Source organism: Lipotes vexillifer, unplaced genomic scaffold (assembly GCF_000442215.2).
Source record: "Lipotes vexillifer unplaced genomic scaffold, Lipotes_vexillifer_v1.1 scaffold617, whole genome shotgun sequence".
Lineage (NCBI taxonomy): Eukaryota > Metazoa > Chordata > Mammalia > Artiodactyla > Lipotidae > Lipotes > Lipotes vexillifer.
In genome coordinates, this window is record NW_006771417.1 from 1,223,425 (window position 1) to 1,249,103 (window position 25,679).

The 25,679-nt window shown below is 35.4% G+C and overlaps 1 protein-coding gene across 3 annotated transcripts in view; it reads right to left on the reverse strand.

Annotated features, from left to right (window-relative positions):
- Positions 1-25,679, reverse strand: part of ADAM22 (ADAM metallopeptidase domain 22) — a 243,068-nt gene that overhangs the window by 14,969 nt on the left and 202,420 nt on the right. For 2 of the 3 annotated variants that reach the window (XM_007446748.1, XM_007446747.1), the window contains exons 21-28: positions 25,531-25,636; positions 23,133-23,252; positions 19,218-19,386; positions 16,174-16,288; positions 13,710-13,800; positions 10,161-10,178; positions 1,016-1,116; positions 606-672 (exon numbers count right to left, since the gene is read on the reverse strand). In XM_007446748.1, the coding sequence (XP_007446810.1) occupies positions 606-672; positions 1,016-1,116; positions 10,161-10,178; positions 13,710-13,800; positions 16,174-16,288; positions 19,218-19,386; positions 23,133-23,252; positions 25,531-25,636 (787 nt within the window). Of the gene's footprint in view, positions 1-605; positions 673-1,015; positions 1,117-3,521; positions 3,630-10,160; positions 10,179-13,709; positions 13,801-16,173; positions 16,289-19,217; positions 19,387-23,132; positions 23,253-25,530; positions 25,637-25,679 lie in introns of all 3 variants that reach the window. The other variant, XM_007446746.1, reaches the window with a different exon arrangement.

A 25,679-nucleotide genomic window follows, 5' to 3' on the forward strand; every position in this document is an offset into this window, starting at 1 on the left:
TTTAAAATGGATAGTGTTGCATTTAGTGACAATGATTCCGTTAAAGAGCAAGTTTAGGTAAATGCCCTTTTAAATGTCCTCAGAAGGAAAATTTAAAAGGGAACCATATTCCAGTAGTCTGAGAGAATGCTTAGATGGCAGCCATGAAGCCCTTGGAGCGGTGGTTTCACACTGTGAGCAGTTCTCATGCTCTAGTACAGTGGGAATCTTCCCCTGATGCTTCTAGGTTGTGTGAATACTGGGAAGAGGAAGGGTGACCCCTCTAAATGGCTGGACCCCCAGGTGATGAGAAGAAAGGAATGTTATCAAAATTCCCTTCAAACGGAACTGAAACACCACAATGGCAGGTTACTGGAGGACAAAGCCTGCAGCGAGGGTGAGACCCCCACTATCAAGGAGTATTGGTTTGGGCACAGTTGCGGAGATGCCTATGTAAAAGAGAAAAGCCATGGTTAATTTTAAAACGGCAAAAAAAAAGAATTAAAAAGACAAAACCAAGACCAAGAGGCATGGTTTACAGTTCTTTGATGATCTGGTTAATTAACTTTTCACACTAATTGCACAGGACCTTGGAGTGTCTTTTTCCATTAGAGGTTCAGACTTACTCAGTTGAATTAGACCGAGGTCTAAATCTTTTGCCTCTGATTTTCTTTCTGTTGCCTCCCAGGTTACCTGAAAAAGATGGTTTATGGCTAGATTTGAATATAAATAAAACAATCGCTGTGTGTTTACGGTATTTCAAGTGGGTGCAATTCCCATCCAGCACCAGCCCAGAACATAGGGCTTTAGAGCATTGTGCAGCCTTCTCAATGTGTCCAGAGCTGGTGCTACCAAATCCCATCATTTCCCATCCAAGAAAAAAGAACTGGATTCTCTCATAATAAATGCCCTCCTCTCTGTTGGGAGAAGAGCTTAAGACCTAACAAAAAAGAACAAGTCTTTATAACCAGGAACCACAAAATATAGACTTTAGGTTATGTGGACAGATGGGTTCAGAATGCTGCCCTATATATACCTTGCCAAGAGTTACTGCGAGGTCGCCCATTTTCACAGATGTCCGAAATATGTTTTGTGTCTGGAATCCTTTCACTCCAAGAATGAGAGAGTCCATTTGACCTGAAATTGAAAATGTATATATACTGTTCAAAAATATAATCAAATGAATGTTTTGAAATCAGTAAGCAACATTTCTAAGCATTACTGTGCATTAAAATAAATCAAGAAAGAAAAAATCTGAAATGAAAGAATGAAGAGAACATGAAAGTCTTCATGAAGAAGGCAGAATTACACAACATTCAATTTAAGAAAAGTCAAATACAATGGAACCCCATTACAAGAGTTTGTAATTGAAAAGTATCAGGATGCGAGGCAAGCCAATTACATTCCCAAGAACCATATACAGCAAATTCACTACATATTTCAGTTACATAACCCACACAACAGAGTTATAATGGGGTCCCACCATAGATGTTTCTTAATTGTAAAGCAATGGCTTCCATTCAAATATTATGAGAACATGGACTTCCAAGAGATTTCATTAAGATTTGCTTAATTGAACCTGCCTTTATCAAAGTAATATTTAGGTTTTCTTAAACAACAAAATTATTTTCTGAGAATTGGCATTTTTCTCCACAAATATGTTCCCCCCAAACATGACACTGTTGGTTAACTGTCCAATAACTGAAATGAGTCAGATGTTTATCATGGAGGTGTCTCTCACAAAGTCCATGTACCGTTAAGACCTTCTGCTCTTTGTGTCCTGCCATCTTTAAATAAATTGTCTACAAGAAGCAAAATTTACATACCCACCTTGTACCACATAAGAAAAGCACTTTGACAAACTACATATACTTAGGAGGAGTCACATAATTTGGTACAATATTTAACTGTTTAAAAGTCAAAACCCATTGAGATTTTGCTAAAATCTGGTAATGATTCAAATCGATATTTTAAGCTCTTCTTGAAGTACTTTAGAAAATAGCGCTGGACTTTAAATCTTTTCCACATATCACACCAGTTAATTGCTAACAATGTCTATTTTAAAAGGAACTTTCTACTGATGAATGAAAATAAATGGAACTTAGCACAATTATGAAATAATTCCCTAGATTTTTCAACACCATTTGCTAAGTATAGAATGACTCCTATTTTGTACAAAAGAACAACAGAAATTCTGCTGGAATTCATTGATTTCTACACTTCTTTACCATATTATTTAATTTAAAATTAAATATTTGACCAAGAAAATAATTATATAGTGAGAGAATTTAAGTTAATCTTATTCTCTTAGCCAAAAACTCCCCAATAAATTAAAATAATAAAATTTTTGAACATCCTACTATAGAACTGTACTCCTTATGCAGAAACTAATCATTTTACTTTTGCTTTAAGCTATGTTATTTGAGTAAAAACATCCTTCATGCTGAGGACAGTTCCACAGAGAGTTCCCAGATCTCACTAATTCCTTCTATTCTTTTTCCTGATGTTTATAAAGAGTGAGATCCACTGCAGAATTTTTACAGAGTATTTACTGTATTTAGAACTCCAGAAGAGATCATGTTTCTTCCCAATAAACTAGCAATTTCCCTTTCAGTCTACAAAGTAACTACTGCGCCCAAAGTTATGCAGGGGGCTATCAAATCTTTTTTTCTATACATTACACCCCTACCAATAAGTTTAAAGAAACTCTTCCACAGGAATATTTTAGCTTTTTTCAATGTGAATGTAGGTCTCATTTCCTAAAACATTCCAACTATTTACTTCTTCTGTCAGCTTATTTTATTAAGCAGTTATAAAGCATGCAGAATTTTAAATGGTTTTATACACCTTAAGATCCTAGAGCAAGAATACAGCATCCAAGTTTAAGACATATAAATAATATATTAACCCCATTTGGACTGTTATAAAACTCAGGCAAACATTAAATATGCTTAAATTAATTTGGCAACCAAGCTCTAAGTTATAAACTCTAGAATTAGTCATTCCAGGAATGAAAGGCAAAATCATAATATTCAAATATATGATTCACAGAGAAGCAATCTTTTTTTTTCACACCAAGCTTAGCCTGATAAATTTAAAATTAAAAAAATAGTCAATGCAGCATTATATTACCAATTTATTTTAACAACTGCTTTTATTGAAGCGTGACAGTAACCTTTTTCTTTGACTACCAAGCATGACATAAAGCTCACCATTTAAAATACGATAAAATACTATGTGTAGTTTCTTAGGCAGTATAAGAGCAAGATTGAAAAACCCTGGGGTTTCTATATCGATTTAGGGTTGTTATTTGCTTAGTTTTGTTTTGTTTGGATTTCTGGCCTGATTTGTTAAACCAGTGGTTCTGAGCATATGGCATTTTGAAGTAGAGTAATCAAAGAACAAAGGATACTATTTTTTTTAACATTCAAGAAAGAAGGAAGAAGTAATCAAACCTGCTGCAAAATAATGAAATGTTCTGACTAATGGAATAATGTGTGATGGAACAGGTAGAAATCTGAAAATGCGACAGAAAAGCAGACCTCTTCTTAGAACTAGATGCTGAGTTTGTGCTCACTCCAGGAGGAATGTCGCTATAAAAAGAGTCGCCATCTCCAGGCTCTTTTACATAATCTCCCTGGGGTAACTGTCTAAGGCATAATAAACATTTCAGAGTCAGAAAACAAGACACACACATGAGCACAGACATATACAAATAGTATTTTAGGAAAAAAGAGGTAGGGATAATGAGCTCCATGAATCAAGTCTATAACAACATGTAAGATTATTAATAAATGTGACAAGTTAAAGTCATTCTAACTGTAGAGGTCAGAAATGCAATCACTGAAGTCTTTACAGTCTGGATGAACAAATCCTTGCTTCAGGGGAAATACAGGAAAAGATGAGGTTTTTCACTGTAACTTCATTACACTTAGAGATGTGAACTGCTGTTTTGTCTTAAAAGAAAAAAAAAAAAAAGACACACAAAAAAACCTGGTGCTGAAGGAGACATGTTGAGACAGACAGTCCTTGCCCATATAAGGCATCGTTTTTCTCACTGTGGTGAGTAAACTATTCATAATTTCTAAATATTATATAATGTAACCTTGATTTGGTCTTAAAAGAACTGATTGATGTCTAAACTATGTTCTATAATTTAATCCAAATAAATTCTTATTCGAGTTTTCTGTTCAATTTGGAGAAATATAATTGAAAGAGATTCAAAGGGCAATCAAAAATGTAATTCTATAACTGCATACTAGAATGTGTAAAGGAAGATAATTTAGCAAAAGGAAGAAAGGGTTGAAAAAATAACGGAATTCTTGTTGAGACTAGAGGAAGATATTTATAGGTGGCTGGTGGGTGACCTCCATTCTTCATCTCCAACAAGGGAAAATCTACATAGTCTGCATTATTACTGACCCCACTCACTCTGCGTTTGAATTAACTAAGATTGGAACAGATTTTTATTACTTCTCCTAAGGGAACAGGGTAGAAAACTTTAGATAGGACTGCCTGGTCAACCCTCCTACCTTGGAAGCTAATCTGATCCTTTGCCAGTGCATGGCCCCCAGACAAACAATTGCACCTCAGACTTGATTTGGTTCCATTCAGCACTAAAGTTGGAGGTGGTACAAACTAGTGTTGGACTGAGAATTTTAAACAGAGCTGTACTTAACTAGGTCTTCAACAAAGGCCCACATTTGCTAACGCCTCTTCCTATTTATTTTTCCCTTAGTTACCACACTAGCCATGGTTACTTGCTGATGCTAAATTCAATCCCTAAAATGTTTCAGCTGTTTCCTTGCTTATGCCAACTACCACATTGTTTTAAATGTTTGAAATGCTTGGTCATTCATTCTTTCGAATGACTGAATATGCTCTCCTATACTCTTTCAATCCTATATATTCACACATCTCTACAAATAAAATTGTTCAACTGATACAAAGCACCTATATTAATCTATGTGATTAAATCTACTCCTTCCCTTTAAAGAAATCAAATTTCTCATTAGACTTGTATGTAAGATTGATTTTACCTATAATTCTTTGATACATATTCCTTCAAAATATTTTTAACCCTTGAAGTGACTTCAGCTCATAATTGTAATCTTTCTTTTTCCCAGTGTATTATGAAACATTAATTTTATAGGAAAAACAATGCAATGTAATCTTTCTTTTTCCCAGTGCATTACGAAACATTAATTTTATCGGAAAAACAATGCAATTTCCCCATATTTATAGTGTTAATAACACAGGACAAATGATATATCTGCTTATGCAAGAGATCTTTAAATCTCTGGTATCATATTTTCTGTCTTGCCTCCTGTCAGTAAAATACTCATCAATTCTTTGAAAAATGCTCTCAATAAAATCAAAATTCTGTAAGTTGCCTCAGGTAGGAAAATTCCCTTTTGTATCATATTAATATTTATAAAAGAATGCCAAAGAACATCCTATCAACATTACATTTCCAATAAGAATCCTTATGGCTAACAAGTCATTTCTGTCACTATTATCTTTAATGATAATCTTTATAAACTGATGAGATGTGCCTCACTAAATTCAAATTAAATAAAGACGAGTTCTGACTACACTTGATCTTGCCCATTAATCTATCCCCCAAACTACTCTCTCTTTACATGGTTCTGACATTCGGGCACTTACCAAGGGCTCACTTAGCTAAGACTGCAGGATTAAACGAACTGCCTCTCGCAATGGATGGTGTATTTTTTTTAATTTTTTGTTCATTTGTTTGTTTGTTTGTTTTACCTAAGCACATTTTACCAGTCCTTCAATGTAATTTCTCTGCAGTCCATGGTCATCTTTTACACTGTGCACAAACATCCTAAATGCTAAACATAACATAAACTACGGGCTTCAGTCAAAGGGTTGAAAGGAAAGTTTAAGTTCAATGAACTCTGGGGGTATAGCCTTGCTTTTATCATCCCAGGCAGATTAGATTCCTATCTATCTCTACTGTGAAGTCTCCAAAATAAAGAAACTACTCTGCATTCTCGTAAAATTCCACAAGGAATGCATGTAGCTTTCTTCACACAATAAATGCATTAAAATGTTAATAACAGATGAGGAACTTTGTTAAAGATCTTTTAAGAATAATACTTAACATCCTTCACTGTCCAGAAATTTATTCTTTTTTCAATATCCAATTACATATTATTACAAACCTATTTCTTCTTGATTAACCTTTAGTGAAGACAGAGAGTATCAGGTCCCCATGATCAATAAAATACCATTTCATCATTTATTATAAAAGGTCATAAATGACCAACTAAGTAATAGCTTTAAATTTGTTAAAATTGAATTTATTTTTCTAGTCTTTATAGTTTTCTTCCTAAATTTTGCTAGTTTCATAGAATTTTGGAATTAGGTGGCCTGACCAATGCTAAGTTTTATAATGGAATAATTACCTCATATTTCCAATATCACATGCAAATATTTTAGACATATATATGAATTTCTTTTACAAATAATGACCAAAAGAAAATAAAAGCTTATTTAACTAAATTCTTTTTCCTCAGAAAGGATTCCTGTTATGAGGGAAGTCTGATGTTTCCTTAAAGAGTCTACTGAACCATGATATTTAACTTAATAATCCTTACACATACTCAAAATGAGATTACAATGAAAACAATTAAGTCTTAACCTTAATGCTGAAGGAGCCATTTCTCCAAAGCTTTGTAGGTGTCTGGGCTGTCTTGCTATTGGAATTGTTACTTTTCTGTTTGAAGAAATATTGTGTAATGTGTACTAAGTCACACTGACAGATGCATGAGTATCACTGAAATAAGAATAATAATAATATTTTTAAAAAAACTAAGAAAGGCTTGAAAAAAAAAGGAGGGAGGTTCACAAGCAGAAAGTAAAGTGGCTAAAACAGGTGAGAGAGAGAAAAGAAATGGGGAAGGGGGCGTCTGCTTAAGGTATGGATCAGGAAGACATGATCTAATTATTTATTTTAATTCACATTATGTATGTTCAATGATGTATGTTCATTTCAGACAAAGGAAGAGAACACTGAGGAATGTGGATGCTTTATAAATCCAAGTTTAATGAATGTTTTCTTATTCTACTGCTATTTGCAAACCTGCCTGAAAACCAAAATTCAAATTTCTAATTCTTGTTACAAAGTACACAGCTGCTAAGTCCTAAAGCAATTATGGTAAAATAAAAACAATAGCATCAACTGAAAAACAATTATGGAGGTCTTCGTTCCTGGAGATTTTAAAGAAAATAATCAATAGCCGTCCTTCCAACTATATGACATCTAAGAATTCTCCATGGCTCCACAGTCCCATGGTCCTACCCTTCACAAGATGACACTGGCAAATTTAAAGTGATACCGTTCATGTATGGCATTCTGTCCCCCAGAATCGGACTTCTATTTTTTATTAGGCAGTTGGTAAACAAAAAGAAAAAAAAAATGGGTTTCCTTCTCATCTTTTTGCCAGACATGAAATTAAACCTATCACACATTCCTTCAATATAAAGAAAACCTTGAGGACACATTCTCTGGTGGGAAAATTTACCAGGTTATCAGGTTTCTTCACAGATTACTTGCCTGACGTTTCCAGTAATTTGAAAGTTATGTTCAATTTGGCATTTCTGAGCCACTGTATCATCAATAAGAATCTGAGAAGTGGCTACATACTTAATATGCATTCAATGTCAAAGCAAACCCATATGTTCACCAATGCTTTCATACCAGCAAGTGCAGGCCTTACTCATATCAGGAATGCTGCTTTCCTCTTTAAGGACAGCCATACCTACCTACCTCTTTCATTTGAAGATTAGAGAAATGCAAAGTCTTCAGAGACCACACATTAATAACTTTCCTTACTAGAATGCTTCACAGATTACAAAGAACTTTTGTCTGTTTTTAGAGTTAAGGAAAGTTTAAGTGGTTTCCCAAGACCACATACTAGCAAGTGGATTTCTGATTCTTTTTCAATTGGTCCTCCCACCATGGAACCTCAGAGGAAAACTTAATTTAACTGAAAACTCAAAATTCTGATTTCTACTCCCTAGCACCTTTTGGAATCGGGCACATCTTTATTGGAATATCTTCAGATATTTTCACAAGATTGTGAATTTCCTAATGCATGCTTTGGTCCATTGGCCTTACCACATTCTCTGTAACCACTAACATATATTCTAAAAAAGGACAATCCTTCAGAAGATATTTATACACTCACAACTTCCTGATCTAAAGTCCCTTCCTTGCTGTTTCTCCATTTTAAGAATTATTATACAACCCTGATATTCATTAGCTATGGACAAGGGCAAAAATAAACAAATAAAGGTTGTGCTGAAACATAGCAAAATATAAAAAATTATATCTGCTGAAATGTGACAACTCTCAAAATATGCACTAGACTCCAAAAGAGTAGCCAGACTGATGAAATGGTGACTCGGTAATACCAGGAGGCGTGAAATTACATCAGGCACAAAAAAGAGATTTCTAGCATAAAATTTGTCTTAACTGTACCTATGCATATATTTAGTTAGAATAGGAAACTGGTGCACGGGTTTACATATTTGTCATTTTTTGTAGTGTGGGCAATTACTTTATTCTGGAGAATATCCCTGGTGAGAACACATCTTAGAGCACCATAACAGCTTTGCTTATGTTACATATTTGTGACACTGTGCTTTCCTTTTTATATAGTCAGCAATATTAAATTACATTATAGCCTTAATTCCTATGGAAATGGAGCTGAATCATCAGTTTTTGATCTTGGTATTCTAATTTTATTTTTCACTGAAGAAAGCCACCAAACTTACATTTCTGATATGGCTGATCAACTTCTACCCAACAGAAAGCACAAATAGCTCCAGCCCTTCTCCAGTCTTTTTGGACACAAGAGTTTAAAACGGGTCACAAAGAAGTCTAGTTTTTTGTGGTTTTTTAAAATTTAATTAATTTTCTTTCAATTCTACTTTCTCCACTAATGGTAGAAGTCAGTTACTCCAGGGCAAGGTCAATATTTTCTAATATCTATGGCTAACTGACCAGGATTTCAATGGGTACCCTGTAGGTACCTCTTACGGATAAAACCTTACAGCGATTTTAAATTACAACACAGAAGGAAATAGAACAAGTTTAAAATTCTAGTTTCTGAAAAAAAATTAAAGCCGTGGCTGGGTCCTGAAAAAGCGTCACCACATTTATTATGTCTTATTCCTAATGTGCCTCAGGCATTTAATGGAACAGTTGGAAAAGGTAAGTAAGTTAGGAACCTGCATAGGTATCCTGAGTACAAAACTAGTACCATATGATGTGGTCTAGATTATCAATTTCCAGGATATTTTAATTTTTTATATCAATAGCTAATAGTATTCGTAATTTTTTAAATGTAAAAAGTGAAGGATGTGCCCCAATATGGGCTAATTTAGATTTAGAAAAAATAGGCAAGTCTTACAGGACTACATGAATGCTTTGTATCTCTTTTTACACTGCTGGTTAAACACAGATTTTAAGGTTATGATGAATGGAGTGCCTGACTTTAGGGGCTTTTTTATTAAAAAAAAAAAAAGTGCACTGGGCAATCAGAGATTCTGACTATGCAAATTATTTCTTTCACTACCTGTGCAATTACCTAATCCATACAAAAAAATATTTTCTTATGCAGCGATATAACAGACTCTTCAAATGCCAAGACATTCTCCTGACCACAGCCCTGTGCCTGTATAAAATTTATCATTTATGAATGAAAGTTACTAATATAACAACAGTAACAAAAAATAAGTTCCCTCAGAAAGTGTTAGGTAATAAGGGTGTTACAAACATGAACAAAAGCCAATCAACCAATGTAAACAAAGGTGACATCTTAACATAAAGGAATTTTGTTTTAGGTAGAAAAAAAAAATCAACTCCAAATATATATTACTATAAAAGTAACACAAATAACTATTAATTATAGTATTGTTGGATGACAGAACCATTAAAACTAAATAATGACAGATCTATTTTAAATTAATACACTCCACAGCAACATTACTAAAATTATCATTTCAAGGTCATGAAAAATCAAGATTAGTTTATGACCACTACAGCATAAAAACAAAATTTACAACTGTATGTATGAATTCCAAAGATGCTAACAGGATTTAAACCTTTCAGTTTTCAGTTCTATGTTCAGATTATTCTCATCACATACCTCTGTTCTCGATAGTTTCTTTTTATGGACAAGAAGAGAGAGAGAGAGAGAGAGAGAGAGAGAATTAGTTACCTACAAAAGTACATTAAGAGAGACCAGTAAACATAAGAGCTCTAGCATTCGTTGAAAGGTCTCCACTAGAATTTCTAATTGCAGAATTAAAATGGGGAATAAAAACACAGTCTCCCTCTCTCACACACACACATACACACACACACACACACACACACAAATTTCACTTCATCTTTCAAGGAAGTGACACCAAAGGGTTAGTGACAATATCTTCAAGTAACCATTGTTTAAAAGCATAAAGCTTCAGTTATTAAAAAGTAATTGTTTCCTCAATGTCAATTGTATATTAAACATTTAGTAATATCCTAAAGTCAACCCTATTTCAAATACAGGTTTTCAGACATGTACATTGATTTAAATAAGGAAATTAGTCAAGTTACTTATATATATTAACTATGCTTTCATACAAATAAAAATTATAATCATTGTTTTTGGAATACATACCCCAAACTAAGCTCTTCCTAAGAATTTCAAATAGGAAAACATAACTGGACACAAGAACATTTTGTGTATGATAAATTAGTTATCATAACAGCTAAACAGGTAATTAATTTATCATACACAAGAATAATAATAGAATTCACAGCTGTTATGGACCTCCCAAGTCATCACTACTTATTCACTGAAGCTTCACTGAAAGCTACATTGGAAACACTTTGTTCAAAGTCTCTGTTTTTTATTCGGCCATCTCCTAAAATAAAATTGCATTAGTTTCAGAATAAACCATTCTGAAAGAAAAATGTGTTCTAGAGAGTGTGGTAGTGAGGTGCCAATGATTTTTAACTTTTAAATCAAAAAAGTCCATTTAAAACTTTCTATCATGACCTAATTAGGTGTTAATATTTTGAAGACGTGTTGGAAGGTCAAGCAACTGAGCAGTAGGCTCCTTCCTCCAAGATCAAGGCTAATGTTTCCATATGGATTTCGTTTGTAGCACTTTCACCTGCCAATCTATTCCATGCACTGTCTATCTCATTTAATAATGAGTTCATGAGAGTAAAAGTGCCAATTTGATACTTAATATTTTTCATTCCTGAAACCATAAGATAGAAGAGAAAAATAAGCCAAAATCTTTCTATTCAACATGTTTTACTTTTTATTCTCTCAATCTGATTACCTGAGTGGTCCACCAGTTCCAAATGAGTATTCCTCATTTCCTATTCCTGCCATTCCCCCAAGGCTTGGAGAAGGGGTAGAAAGTTTAATTGGAAGGATTAATGAAAAAATGAGTTCTCAGGTCCTAAATTCACTTTGGAATTTGAAATAGAATATGTGAAACAGCATGTTCATGAATTTAATTCCTGTATTAAAACTTCTACATCCTTATTCTATTTTTACACATATTTGAATAAATTTAGTAACATTAAAACTTTCATCAGTCAGGTTCAAATTATTTATGAAGAGAATACTGTGGTATGAACAAGATTTGTCTTTTTCCTTAATAAACGGCAAAGTACATACATTCAGAAATGAAAAAAGTGAAACCACTTAAATATCATAAAACTAAGAAATGATACACAGAAAGAAGTACTTTTCATTCTAATCATTAAAACAAACAGACACAGGTAGTTTCATTAGCAGTAGGAGCAGATGTTTAGGTTTCATATTTCTGAAAGGGTAATTTTTTTCCAAAATTGTAAACATGAAATATCAATTTGCATCAGTAGGTGGCAGAAAATCACACACCACAGAACTAACAATTTTGCCTTTTCCCTCTCACGTGACCAAATGAAACCGCTGAGCTAATTCAAAACAGCAAGGCTGTGACGGCAATTACTACGTAAGTCTTGCGTCAGGGAAGTCAAGGAAATAAAGTGACTCCAAGATGGGGCTAATTCACCTGAGGTGTGAGAAGAGCTCAAACAATATATATACAGAAAAGCCTTTCTTTTAGACATGTAATTTTATACTCCAAATGCTATGCTGAAATCAGCCTGTGCAAATGTAAGTATGCAATGTGCCTAACGAACTGCACATTAAAAAGGCATATAGGTACCGAGTATCTATGAGCTGGTACAGAGCTAGGTACCCATTTAATTAGGGCAAAGCATTACCACTATGCTGTGCCCTCCTTCGCTGTGCTATGCCACGTTAACTACATTACGCTAAACTTTACCCTGCTGTCTGTGCTATTCATTAATACAACCTTGCACAAATGTCTTTCTGCATTTTAATACTTATAACATACAAAGTTTATCCTGGCAGTCAACTAATTGCCCTCTCCTTTCAGCCAAAGAAACTTTCAGGGTTTTGATCTCACAACAAGCAAGAGCCATAAACACTTTTAAGGAGGTTTCTGTTATTTCAGTTGGCTTAAAACCATGTCAGGGAATAATAATAATAACAACAACAGCAACAGATGATTATATAATGCCTAGTTTATTGAAAGGTTTGGGGTAATTTTAAAGTCTAAAAAAGTCTAATTCCCAAGTCTTTTAGTAAGCCAAATTTGATCTACGAATTAAAAAAAAAAAAACTATAAAATGGGCTAATACGCAGAAAGTCTAGCAAAATTTGCAGGACTTCTTTCCAAATGAAGAAACACCCCAAGCCTGGGGACCTGATACAACGTTTCAGAGATCAGTAGGACTATGATTTTAACCTGAAATATTTAAAAAACTTAAGATTCGTCGCATTTAAGTTTTACTTTATTAAACATAAATACGTATTTGAATACTAAGGAAATTTTTCACATCATAAGATTGAAGTACTTAAAAAGGGAAATGAACATATTAAGTAGACAAATAAGTTTGGAATGTGTGAAGTCATTTACTTAGCTAAATGCCTAGCTAAGGGGATCCAATATTCAAAAGTTATAAAATGTGTAACTTTTTCAAGTTTATAAATAGAACCAAAAAATTGTAAGTTGAACTTTGAAGCTTAAGAATTAGGTTTCTAAAAGTTGTAACTTACAGTTGAATTTCAGTTTTAACAAATTATATCTCTGAAGAGTTTTTTCTTCACACAAAAACACCCACATATGTAACAAATAACAATGCCTCCTTCATACTGGTTGTGGAGAGGTTTTGCTCTTCGCAGGATGCATGGCCACAGTGAAAGCACTCAGGAGCAGATCCTGCTGTTGTTCTTGTTGATATGACCTTTGTTATTAAAGCGCTATGCTCTCTAGTTCACTATCTTGCCTAGATTTGGGTAAATGGGTTTAAGTCAAGAGAACCTGCATCACTAAAGAGCAAACCAACATGGCCTTTGTATGAGACACGATTTAGACTGATTTTACTTCATGCAATGGTTTTAAGAAATACTCAGTATTTTTAGAATAGAAGGGAGTTATCTCAAAATCTAAAAAATGATAAATTATTATTACCTCTAATCATGCCAAGAATAATCATTGATTGAATATTGAGCCAGACTTATTTTCACTGCAGGTATATTTATCCAATGATACAAAACTTTCTAGATGTTTAATTCATTTAGATAAATATTTTAAAGTATAGTTTGAGCCATTTCACTTACTTATAGCCCCATGCAGTTATTCCTAATATGAGGGCCAGCACTAAAATGGTGCCAGCAATTATGCCTATTATAATATTGGTACCAGCAACACCTGGGGGGAAAAAAGAAACAATGAAGATCAGTGTATATAATTGAACTTTATTCTCCAGATCTGTAATCATCACACTAATAACATTATTTGTTTTAAAAAGTGGGTATTTTTTTCTTTATACAGTTTTAATTTTAGAGAACTTTTTTTTTCAAATCTTATTTATTTATTCAGATATAACTGACACATAACATTGTATTGCTTTCAGGTGTATGACAATGATCTGATATTCGTATATACCTTGAAATTAAAAGTAGGTATTTTTCAAGGGAAGAAAAATCGACCATAACTTAGCAATCCATATCAATTGTTTTTTTTTAAATAAATAGTTATTTCTGTATGTTCCCTGTTAATTCTTGTCCAAGTGCATTTTGCACAGTTTTATTTTCCATGTATTTTTCTGGAAAATATAATAAGGTCATTGAAGTAAAAGAAAGAAGAGTAAAGTTAAGGGGAAGAAAGGAGGGGTGATACTACTGTATCACCATATAGCATAGCGTCCTCTGGGGAGGAATATTTAGAAATCCATGTTCTTTTTGACCCTGACCTCTTTCTCAGCAATTCTAGAAATGTTATTGTTCCTATCACTCCATTTTGACAACTAGTGTAAGGTCCTTATTTTGTGTGATATTTTGTCTACGTAAATATAAGCTTCTAAAGGGGGAAAACATGCCTACAGATGAACAGAATCAGGGCTCAGGTGGTGTAGATGATAGAAGACTGTAGTTCCCAGTCTTGACAGTAATGGCTGTGGCATCCTAGAGAAGGAAAAACCAAAGGTAAGATAGAGTCTGGTGAGCTGGAGGTTGGTGCTGGTGAGGTGTGAGAGCGAGACTGCACCAGACTAATAGGAGGCCAGGGCAGGGCTGGAGCTCAGGACTGGGCAACGTTGTGTCTGGCAGCATCCACTGTCAGGCAGGCTGCGCTGCAACCCTTAAGGGATCACAGCAGTGAGAGCGGCCCAGTGAGTCAAAGGCCTGGACAACAAGTGCAAGTGAGAGCCCAAGAGCAGAAAAGGCCTGGCTCTGATACCAGGAGACCGGTTTTGCTGATAATGACTTATACCCCATGTTAAATTGCAGGGCTCTCACCCAGAGCAGCTCAGCCATCTCATTGTCTGCTGCACTCCTGAGGAGTCCTTCTGGACATCAAAGGTCAGTAATCATGGGTGACTGGAGCAGATTCCAATTCCCCATGACAGAAATGGCAGCCTCTCTATCTGGGAGCCCTCAGTAGTCACAGGGGATAGCATGGCTCGGGCATCTAGGAGACTGGCCAACTCCACTCTGCCCAGGTCTTCTGTGGGATGGGTGGGTACAGATGCACCATGGGACATTGGGATTTTCCTACTCTAAGACCTAGCCTATCTGTCTACCCTTCCTTTCCTTCCAGGGATTTAACAGGGATCAATAAACCTGAATGCTATTCCTGATTACTTCTAAGCAATGGTATGACTTTTGACGAGTTACTTAAATCCACGGACGTGAATAGCTTCATCTCTGTATTAACTGCTGGAACCACACTAATATTGCTAAGACTGAGGCTGCCAAAACCCTAATCATTCTGTGAGTTTCATTATGAAAGTCACATTGGCTAAGATGTTTAACCTGTATGGATGATTAGAATGAAAATAATCATTTTCTCATTCTTTGGAGGTGAATGGACGTCAGGATTTCAGCATTATTATATGCAGAAGAATACTCAATAACGAAATGATAAAAATAGTTTAAAAGGGGACATTCATCTCCAAGGTATCTATCTGCATTTAATTTCTAGTTCTCCATTTGGGCCACTCTAGCTTTTAGAACTGCACCCACTGTTTGTTACACATGTCGAACCCCTTCCAGGCACCTTGGCCAAGGTTACTACTTCTAGAATTACCTACAGTTCAGGCTACAGAACTGGAGTTGAATATAGATGAGGTTCTTTAAGAAAGAATATTAAAGTCAACAAAATATTTTAAAATCAATTCCAATTTTTCCTCATTTATTCAGTCCCAATATATAAACATATAAAATATATAAAATATAAAATCAGACACATAAGAATTTTGACTAGTTTCTTCATTGAAAAGAAATGGTAGGGTTTGTTGTCAGCACCAAATGAGTACAATACTTGGAAAATCTCCGTCTGATATAGGACAAGATCCAGCTAAATCAGGTGACTAAGTTATATTCAATATTTCATATCATTACAAGTTAATGGAAACAATCAGTTTCATAATATGGGCCCCAAGTGTATATTGTAATTCATTATTATGTGGATTTAACTTATATTTGAGTTATATAAGAATAATAGAAATGAAACTTTCAGAAGGGCAGTTTTCTCCTTCCTTGTGCATAAAGACAACATAATGGGACCAAATTAAGTACCTACCATTGCCAGACAGAGTAATGCCAGCCTTTGCATCATCATTGTAAGGGAAGTAAGTGCTGCAGTCCTCACCTACCCAGTGTCTGTTACACACACACTTCAGTTCATTACTGCAAACCTGAAATCCAAAATCAATCTAGAGTCAATGCCAGGTCTCTGGTGCAGAGGCATGAAAAATAAACATTAATTTCTAATTATTATATGCCTAGAATTTGATGGGCCTGAAAATTTATTGGTACTTTCTTCCTACTACTACTTTATATCTTACTCAAGTACTTAAAAAAATATTTTCTAGAGATCAACAGGTGACCCAGAGGGAACAGTGAATTTTAACAGAGGAATGAATTTATACGTCTAAAACAAAAATCAATGAAATGATTGGTTTGAATTTCATTAACTCAAATTTTATGAGGGAGATTTAAAAAACTAAGCAGGGGCTTCCCTGGTGGCGCAGTGGTTGGGAGTCCGCCTGCCGCCGATGCAGGGGACACGGGTTCGTGCCCCGGTCTGGGAGGATCCCGTCTCTAGTTGCGGTGAGCGGGGGCAGCTCCTTGTTGTGGTGTGCAGGCGTCTCATTGAGGTGGCTTCTCTTGTTGCAGAGCACAGGCTCTAGGTGCATGGGCTTCAGTAGTTGCGGCGTGTGGGCTCAGCAGTTGTGGTGCATGGGCCTAATTGCTCCACGGCATGTGGGATTTTCCCGGACTAGGGTTTGAACCTGTGTCCCCTGCACCAGCAGGCGTATTCTTAACCACTGCGCCACCAGGGAAGTCCCTAAAGTTTTCTTTCTTCTAAAGAAAGGATCTTTATACCAAAATTTTATTCATCTTTTAGGAAGCAGATGAGATAAAGAGAAATCTGACAAAGAAGAGGGGAGGCCTGAGGCTTTGCAGTGGTCTGAGAAGAAAGCTTCACAAAACCGTAACCTGGGCACCTCAGCCCAAGCTCTAGACATTAGCTACCTCAGAGTCATGGAAACTGAGAATTCCCTCAAACAGAACCTAGGAAAAAAATTCACATAAAATGGCACCAAATTTTTAAAAATTATCAGACAATAATGTCTTCATTTATATATCCAGGAAACAGAATCTATACCTAGATCCTATGATTCAAAGCAACTTTGAAAGGAGTGGGAAGTAGGAGAGAATTCAGTTAGGATTAAGATCAGAGAAGCGTTTCAGGAGACAGATTTTGACTGGATAGGTTTGTCTTTTGTCTGCTTGAATTTGCCAGAAGACAACATACATGCAGATCTAAATGTAACTATAAAATATGATTAACAAAGTGCAGATTTCAAATTAATTCAGATTAGCAAATTTCTGCAGATTAACAAACATGCAGGAAGAAAAAAAAAGGCCTGGATTTGAGACCCCACTTCACCACTATCTTTTCAACAGACCATAACGAGGCCAACTGGTTTCTCCAAGTATGTTTCCATATCATATAACAGCACCAGTGACATAGTGACAAGAACAGTGACACCGATATATGATGATCATAATAAACCCAGTCATAGCTAATGTTATTGGACACTCACTATGTCATTACATATAAATTACAGGTGTTAATTCATTGATTCTTCACAACAATCCCGTAAACTAGGCAATATTATTATTCCCATTTTACAGAGGAAGAAAGTGAGTCACAGAGAGGCTAAGTAGTTTGCCCAATCTCACCCAGTTAGTAAGGAGTAGAGCTGGGATTTAAACTCAGACTGATTCCAAGCCCATACTCTTAACCTACATGATGTATACTATATAGAGAATATCTACTGTATTTCTCATTTTAATTTCTTTCACATATACAGAGTTATATTAAAAATACACAGAATATAACCTTTATAATAATTATGCATAATTATTAAAAATTATTGGATGCTATTTGCCACCTGATTTACTTGTGTCTATCACTCATTTACTCATTCCTTAAACAAATAGTTAATTGACACAACTGTCTTTCACACTCAAGACTTCTAGATGAATAAGATACAGTTATTCATTAACATAATGATCAAGAAAGAATTCCATTATTCTTTTCTCCCATCCCCCCAAAAAGCATCTCTCCCTAGCATCCTCTTAATTATTAAGGAAAGAAGACTTAGCAGATCTCTTTATAGGAGCAGAACAACTTACTATATGTCTTCTCTATTCTCCTGTGCCATCAGAATCCCTATCCTTTGGCAAAAAGTAACAATTACTAATACCTCCCTAAGGAAATTCTTGGCATATCCCTTAGGGATATACATGGAATGACCAGGATTGAAGGCTTACAATTCCAGGACAGCGGTCCTTTACCTCAACTGGATAGTATAACCAGTTTAAGCAAGGAATCCAGAAGGAGAATAAAAAGAAAATCATAGCACATGCCAAAAGAAAAAGAACAAGAAGTTTTCGTTAGTGTACAAATTCCTAACTGAAAATGTCAAAACTGGAATCACTAATAGAGCATGTTTATTTAACCTATAAACTTACTTATATAGGACCTACATTATCAGATATATGACTTAACGTATAGAATTTGGCCTTTTAAATACCACCATTCTTTCCATTTATTTCTGAGAAACATTTCCTTAATTATTCTGCTTCTATTTCTAGAAGTTATCCTCAGCTGGTACCTACTGTTGTGGCCAAGGCAGTTATTTATGGTCTGTTCTAACTGGTCAGTGCCTGGATCATACCAGTTGTTAAATATTGTGGCCATTGCCCCTGTTTTGCACTCCCTTTTTTATCCCATTATAGTTTGTTAAAATTTGTCTCCTAAGTCACTTGTAGAAAACTAGCATTATATTAAAGATCAATTTAACCTAATAGGAGAGGAAGATGGAAGAATTTGGTTAGGAACATTAAATTTTTTCTTATTCCCAGGCTTTCACAGATTACACAGCAGACATATTCAAATGACTATGACCACATGAAGGTTCACATACCAGCTAGAGAAACATGGACAAGCATGTTTTCAATTATTACAGAAATAAGCAGTTTAGGGTCTTGTCTGTTTCTGTGATATAAAAGGACTGAATAGTTCCCCATGGTGAGGTACTGAATACTTACTCCATTTCCTGAACAAACAGTGCCTTCTTTAGTGCTTAAACAAGTACTAAAGTTGAAGGAAGCCACAGGAAGACACCTGTGTTCTAAGCACATCATTTGGGGACCACAAGGTGTCCCATCTTCCACATAGCCAAGGTCTACATCTTCGTCAAGCTTAACATGCCCACCACTAAAAATAAATGGAGAGCAAAAAGAAAATGGGATTCCGTGAATTCACATTCATCTTGAGAACATGCTTAAAAACTTAAAAGTAGGCAATATCACTTTCTCTTTCTCTTTATTATCTAATAAAAAACAGTAGCATAAACATTTTCAACCTTTAAATGGAGACAGCAATTGAATCTTTTGATCTAATTCCTTTCAGAGATATTAATATATCTTAAGATTTAAACATAATTATTATAACAAGGGCCTGAATTGAAATGGCTTTATCATTTTGCCTTGGCTATCACGTACAAGTCAAGTAAGGCATTATTACTAGCATTTGACTTGATAAGTAGGTTTCAAGATGTCAAATATATTTCAAACAAAGATGAGAATTTTTGGTTTGGGTTTACATTTCCCAAAAAAGATTGTTCTATTAACAAATTACAGCTGACCTTTGAACAATGTGGGGTTTCAGAGTGCCACCCCTCCCTGCAGTCGGAAATCCAAGTTCCACATCCACAGATTCAACCAATGGGGAGTTGTGTAGTGCTGTAGCACATATTTATTGAAAAATATCCATGTAAAAGTGGACCCTCATAGTTCAAACCAGTGTTGTTCAAGGATCAACTGTATATTTGAGAAGACTATACTACTGCAACAGCTATTTAAAATAGCAAGCCCACATATTATGCAAGAATAAAAAATAAACAGGATAAAAATAAATAAATTAAATAAACAGGATGGGAACTGAAAATGTATATTCATAATCAATTTATGCATATGGTACCATGTCAGTGCTACTATAAAAATCTCCATTCTTTTTATTTTTAGCAAAATTATGCATGCACATAGAGACAAATTGGTTTTTAAAATGCAATAAAGCAATCCACTGCCCCCTACTGCTCCGTATATCCCTCCCTGAAGGAAACCAGTTTCTACTCTTAATTGACTCATTTGTTTTTTACATACATATCTTTAAATAATGAGTTTGTATCACTATTTTTAATTTTTCCATTTTAAGTATTATCAATTGACTTCCCTCTATGGAATTTGAGAATTCATCTCTCCCCTACCTTCCATCACATATTTTGTTGATCGATAGTTAAATCAATAACAAATTGTGCATTATTATGATTATGTAAATGTTATTTAGTTGAGTGATATAGTACGCCATAATTAAACCCCTTTCTCTTCCTTGTACAACTTTTTGTTTTCCCTCAGATTAGCAAGTCTCTTATTTGTTTGTTGAAGTATTACTACCTCAAAATTAGTCCAATTCTGCTGTCAAAATCTCCACTTAAGATGTGCCTGAACATCAGTTCACCTTCCTGAAATAATCTCTCCTGGAGTTTCCACGTGAAGTTTCCTCTGCTCCTATCTGATTTGGTTGGATCCTGTAAATGGTTCAGAGCTGGACATCTTGGATTTCCCCTCACGATTCATTGGAGGATTGCCATATCTCTATCCATGGTGAGTACCTTGTTTCCTAAATTCCCTGTGTTTCTTTCTTAGTTTACTTATTCATTTTGTGCAGCACAATTTCTAATAGCTTCCTGAGCAAGGACTTAGGGGAGTAAACTCGGGGGAAACTTGCGTATTTAAATGTGACTTTATTTTCTACCCTCACACTTGATTCATATTTTGCCTGGGTACAGAATTCTAGTTTGGAAATCATTTTCTCCGTTGTCTTCTGGATCTCAGGGCTCTTGTTGATAGACCCTAAACCATTCTAATGCCTGATCCTTTCTTTCTTTCCTCTCTGGAAACAGTTGGGATCTTTTTCTTTGTCCTAAGGTTCTGAAATTTCCTAACGATAAGTTTTGATGTGTCTCTAATTTCGCTCATTGCACCTTGCACTTGGTGAGCCTGGGAATATGGAAATTCAACTCCAGCAGTTCTAGATAATGCTCTTGGAGGTACTCATTGCTAATTTCCTCCCTGCTGTTTTCTCTGTTCTTTATTATTTCCGTTCCAAAATGGGGAGCTCTGCTCTATGTTCCCTTTCTTTGCCTCTTTGCCCTATTTTCTGGGAGATAATTTCAACTATTGAATTTAATTTCTGCCATAGTGTTTTTAATTTCCAACAGCCTTTCTTTTCTTTTCTTAATGTTCCTCATTTTTAAAAATAGCACTCTATTCTTGTTTCATGATAGAAATGTCTTATCTCTCATAAATGTTGATAGCTGGTTGCTGTATTTTCTGTTGTTTGTTTCTCTCTCCCTCTCTCTCTCTTTTTTCATGTTAGAGTCTTTCTTCACAAATCTGATAATCTGCTCATATTTGAGTTGGGGAACCAGACAGATGATTAGAAATTCTAGGACTTTCTGACTGAATACCAATGAGGCTGGACCACTTCTATACAAATCTGATATTGATATTTCCTGCTGTCCTTCAGTTTGGAAACCTTCTGTTTTATTTTTTGCAGACCGTAAAGCTCAAATCTTTCATGGGAGGGTGAGCAATCCCCAGTTTAGCTGAGTCAGGGAAGCAATCTGTGGATCTAGCAGCTTCTCTAACAGACTTCACCTATCTTCTTTATTTTAGCTCCTTTCCCAATCTCCAACTCATTTACTCCCTCTTCCAGAAGTAGATGACACTGCCCATTTTTGAGTCTTTCGGGACTGACAGTATGTATTGGGTTATTTCTTGGTTTTCCCCATTACTGACTTAGGACTTCAGCTTTCTTAGTTTTTGTTTGTTTGTTTGTTGTTGTTGTTTATCTATTTTATTTTTAATTTTTATTGGTGTACAGTTGATTTACAATGTTGTGTTAGTGTACAGCAAAGTGAATCATACATATATCCACTCTTTTTTAGATTCTTTTCCCACATGGGCCATTACAGAGTATTGAGTAGAGTTTTCTGTGCTATATAGTAGGTTCTTACTAGTTCTCTCTTTTTTTTTTTTGGCGGTACACGGGCCTCTCACTGTTGCAGCCTCTCCCGTTGTGGAGCACAGGCTCCGGACGCACAGGCTCAGTGGCCATGGCTCACGGGTCCAGCTGCTCTGCGGCATGTGGGATCCTCACAGACCGCAGCACGAACCCGTGTCCCCTGCATCGGCAGGCGGACCCCCAACCACTGCGCCACCAGGGAAGCCCTCTATTTTTTATATATAGTAGCATGTATATGTCAACCCCAGTCTCCCAATTTATCCCTCCTCTCCCTCTTACCCCCTGGTAACCATAAGTTTGTTTCCTACATCTGTGACTCTACTTCTGTTTTGCAAATAAGTTCATTTGTACCCTTTTTTTAGATTCCACATATAAGCAATATCGTATATTTGTCTTTCTTAGTTTTGAGAATCATCTACCACACATCTATTTGCTCTCCACGTTCCAAAATTTTGTTGCTGTTGTTTCCCCTCCCTTTCTCTGCTTCCCTGTGGATAAATGAATTCTTAAAAAGATCCATTTGGTGTCATTTTAGTGGGATTTCAGAAGGGAGCAAAAGAAGATGCATATATTTAATCTACTGATTTTACCCAGAAATCCTCTTTCACTTCCCTTAGTAAGAATGAAATGCAAACTGAACCCTGAAAGAGTTTACTGACCAATTAAACATAACTCTAGCCACCATATAACATTCTGCAGTCAACTAATTCTCTTCTTTTCATATCTTTTCTGTCAGGATTTCCTTAATCACCTCTATGGACTAGAGTCCATTTCATCTTACTAACATACACATGGACTGAAAACAGAAGTAATCCTAAGCTACATTCCTGGGAAATAAGATGACTAATGTTCTCATAGAATGGTTAGATCATTACCTGCAGTTTAATGTTCTTGCCTGCTGTACAACTAAAGTAGATGTGATTTCACCATCGAGTTCTCCAAGCCTTGGGATATTACCAATGTTTGTACACAAGAGGTAACCACAAAGCACATCCCTGTGTCAAAAAAGTATGAAGTATTTACTTTACTTCTTTCTCCAAAGACATAACAAATCCTGTAAAGTTAGAACAATAACCTTATCTAATTTTAGCATTTGTTTATCAACTATACTATTTCCTCAAATTATAAGCAAAATAAAATGAGCTCAAATTAGTTTACCCCTGCTTTAAAAAGTGTCTTCTCTGAAACTCTTGTTGGTGCACCAAAATCCCAACTGTTCTCTAGCCTTTCCTTTATTGTCCATTTAGTATTTATCTAAAGGAAATTACACATGAAATAGACTTTTTTTTATATCCGAATCTCTTTCCCCATAACACATCACTGGATATACTAAAACATTTATAAAAATATTTGATAAGTGAATGAATGATCTTTGGATGAGTATGCTTTTAGAATACAGTGCTTTCTTCAACCTGTGGCACCAGAATTAAAGAAGAGATTATACGTTTCATGTACTTTGTAGATTCTCAACAACATAGGCTCATGATCCCTTTTTCAATATATGTCACTACTCCCCCAGCTATCACATACAATTCTAGTTTAACTTGTAAAGTATTTTCCTTTGTGCTAAATACTATCTTACTTATTCTCTATATTTAACACATTTTAATTGTTAATAGAATAATGATAAATACATGTTCTAATAAATATCTTACAAAGACTGATTAGCAGGCCAGCAAGACTATACGTGGAAATATTAGGCTTTATCAGATAGAAAAAGAGAAAAATTAAGACTTGTATCTATCACCAACATAGAAAAATATGTATTATTTCATTCTTGAAAAATATTTTTTAAAAGTTATATCATCATTTTATTATATCTATCATAAATGAAAATGCTTTCTTAACACAGAAGAGATATGCACTGAACATTTTTTTGTTGGAGTTTACTAAATACTTTAGGATATATAAACAAATTAGACATGATTTTTATCCCCAAGGAAATTATACTCTGGATGAGAAGAGAATCATATACATTAAACAATTATAAAACATAGAGTTGGCAAAAAGGGCCAGAAAAATAGTACAAAGGGCTGTGGGAGTTCAGTGGAGAATAGGGAGAGGATTTATTTCCAGAGTAAATCCAGAAATAATTTACAGAGAGAGCTTTGTCCAAGTGGGGCTTTGAGGATGGCTAAATTTTTGGCTGGTAATGGAGTGGGTATAGAGGGTGCTTCCTAAGGAATGAATAGCACAAGCACAGGCGTGGAGGTAGGACAATAAAATGTATTAGAAATGGCCAGGTTTGCTAGACTTTGGAAGAGCAGAGAAAACAAAATATGTAGGTTGGGGCCAAATTGAGGAAGAGGTACACGGCCAAGCTAAGGTTGAATTTTGTTTGTTAAACAAGACAGTATGACATTCAGCAAAGTGGTGAAGAGGGAGCTCTAAAATCAGACTGCCGGAATTCTAATTCTGCTTCTGTTATATCCTAGTTACATGAACTTGGTCAAATTAATTAACTGTGTCTTGGTTTTCTCCTCCATAAAACAGGGCAAACTGCCATAAAGATTAGATGATATAGCTTATGTAAAGTGTAATACAGTGCTTAACACATAGTGTGCATTCAATAGATGTTGGGTATTATTCTTACTATTAATTAGGTATGTGGAACCAGTGAAATTTGAACAAAGAATTTTTGACATAGTCAAAAAGATTCAGGAAAAGATTACTCTGATGGGAGCACGCTGGAGACTGCTGGCATAGAAAACATAGTAACAGGCTTTCGTAATAGTTGAAGAGTTGATATAGGTCTTAGTTGGGATAATACAATAGAAGTAGAAATGAAGGGATGAATTAAAGACAAAGCGTAGAGGAGTAAAAGAGAATAATGAACATGATTTGGCATGTGGACAAGGAGCCAGAGGGCAGGTGGCATCAGGGATCACCCTGAGGCTTCTAAACAGAAAGACAGTGAGATATTAAGATGTTTGGCAAAAAGAGGCCTTTATAAAAGTCAGAGCCAGTTACTTCAATCTACCAGCACTGAGGACATATTCTGCTGGCTTTAATTTTTGTTGCCTTTGAGATGCTGACAGGTGTCTTCTAGGTGAGAAAGTCCTGAGGCAGCTACAGGCATGGCCTGAGCCTTAGGGGAGAGGTCAGAACGTGTGTTAAGATTTGGGAGCTTTCTGCAAAGGTGATGCTGGAACTATGGGAAGAGATGAGGTGAAGAGAATGCTTTAGAGGATGCAGAAAACAGGAAAGTCCTGGTCGCTCAAAAAGTAGTGCCTGCAACTGAGGTATAAACTCTAGCTAATTTCTCCATCTCACCGTTTGTTGCACTGTATCCATGTGTCTTTGTCTCTCCCACAGTTACCCTTCTCGGTGCCTTCAATATTCAGTTTCTCATAGCAGTATTTGTCTGATGCTGTCACCTCTGAAGCAGAATAGAGTTTTCTATCAGTGAGAGATACACCACA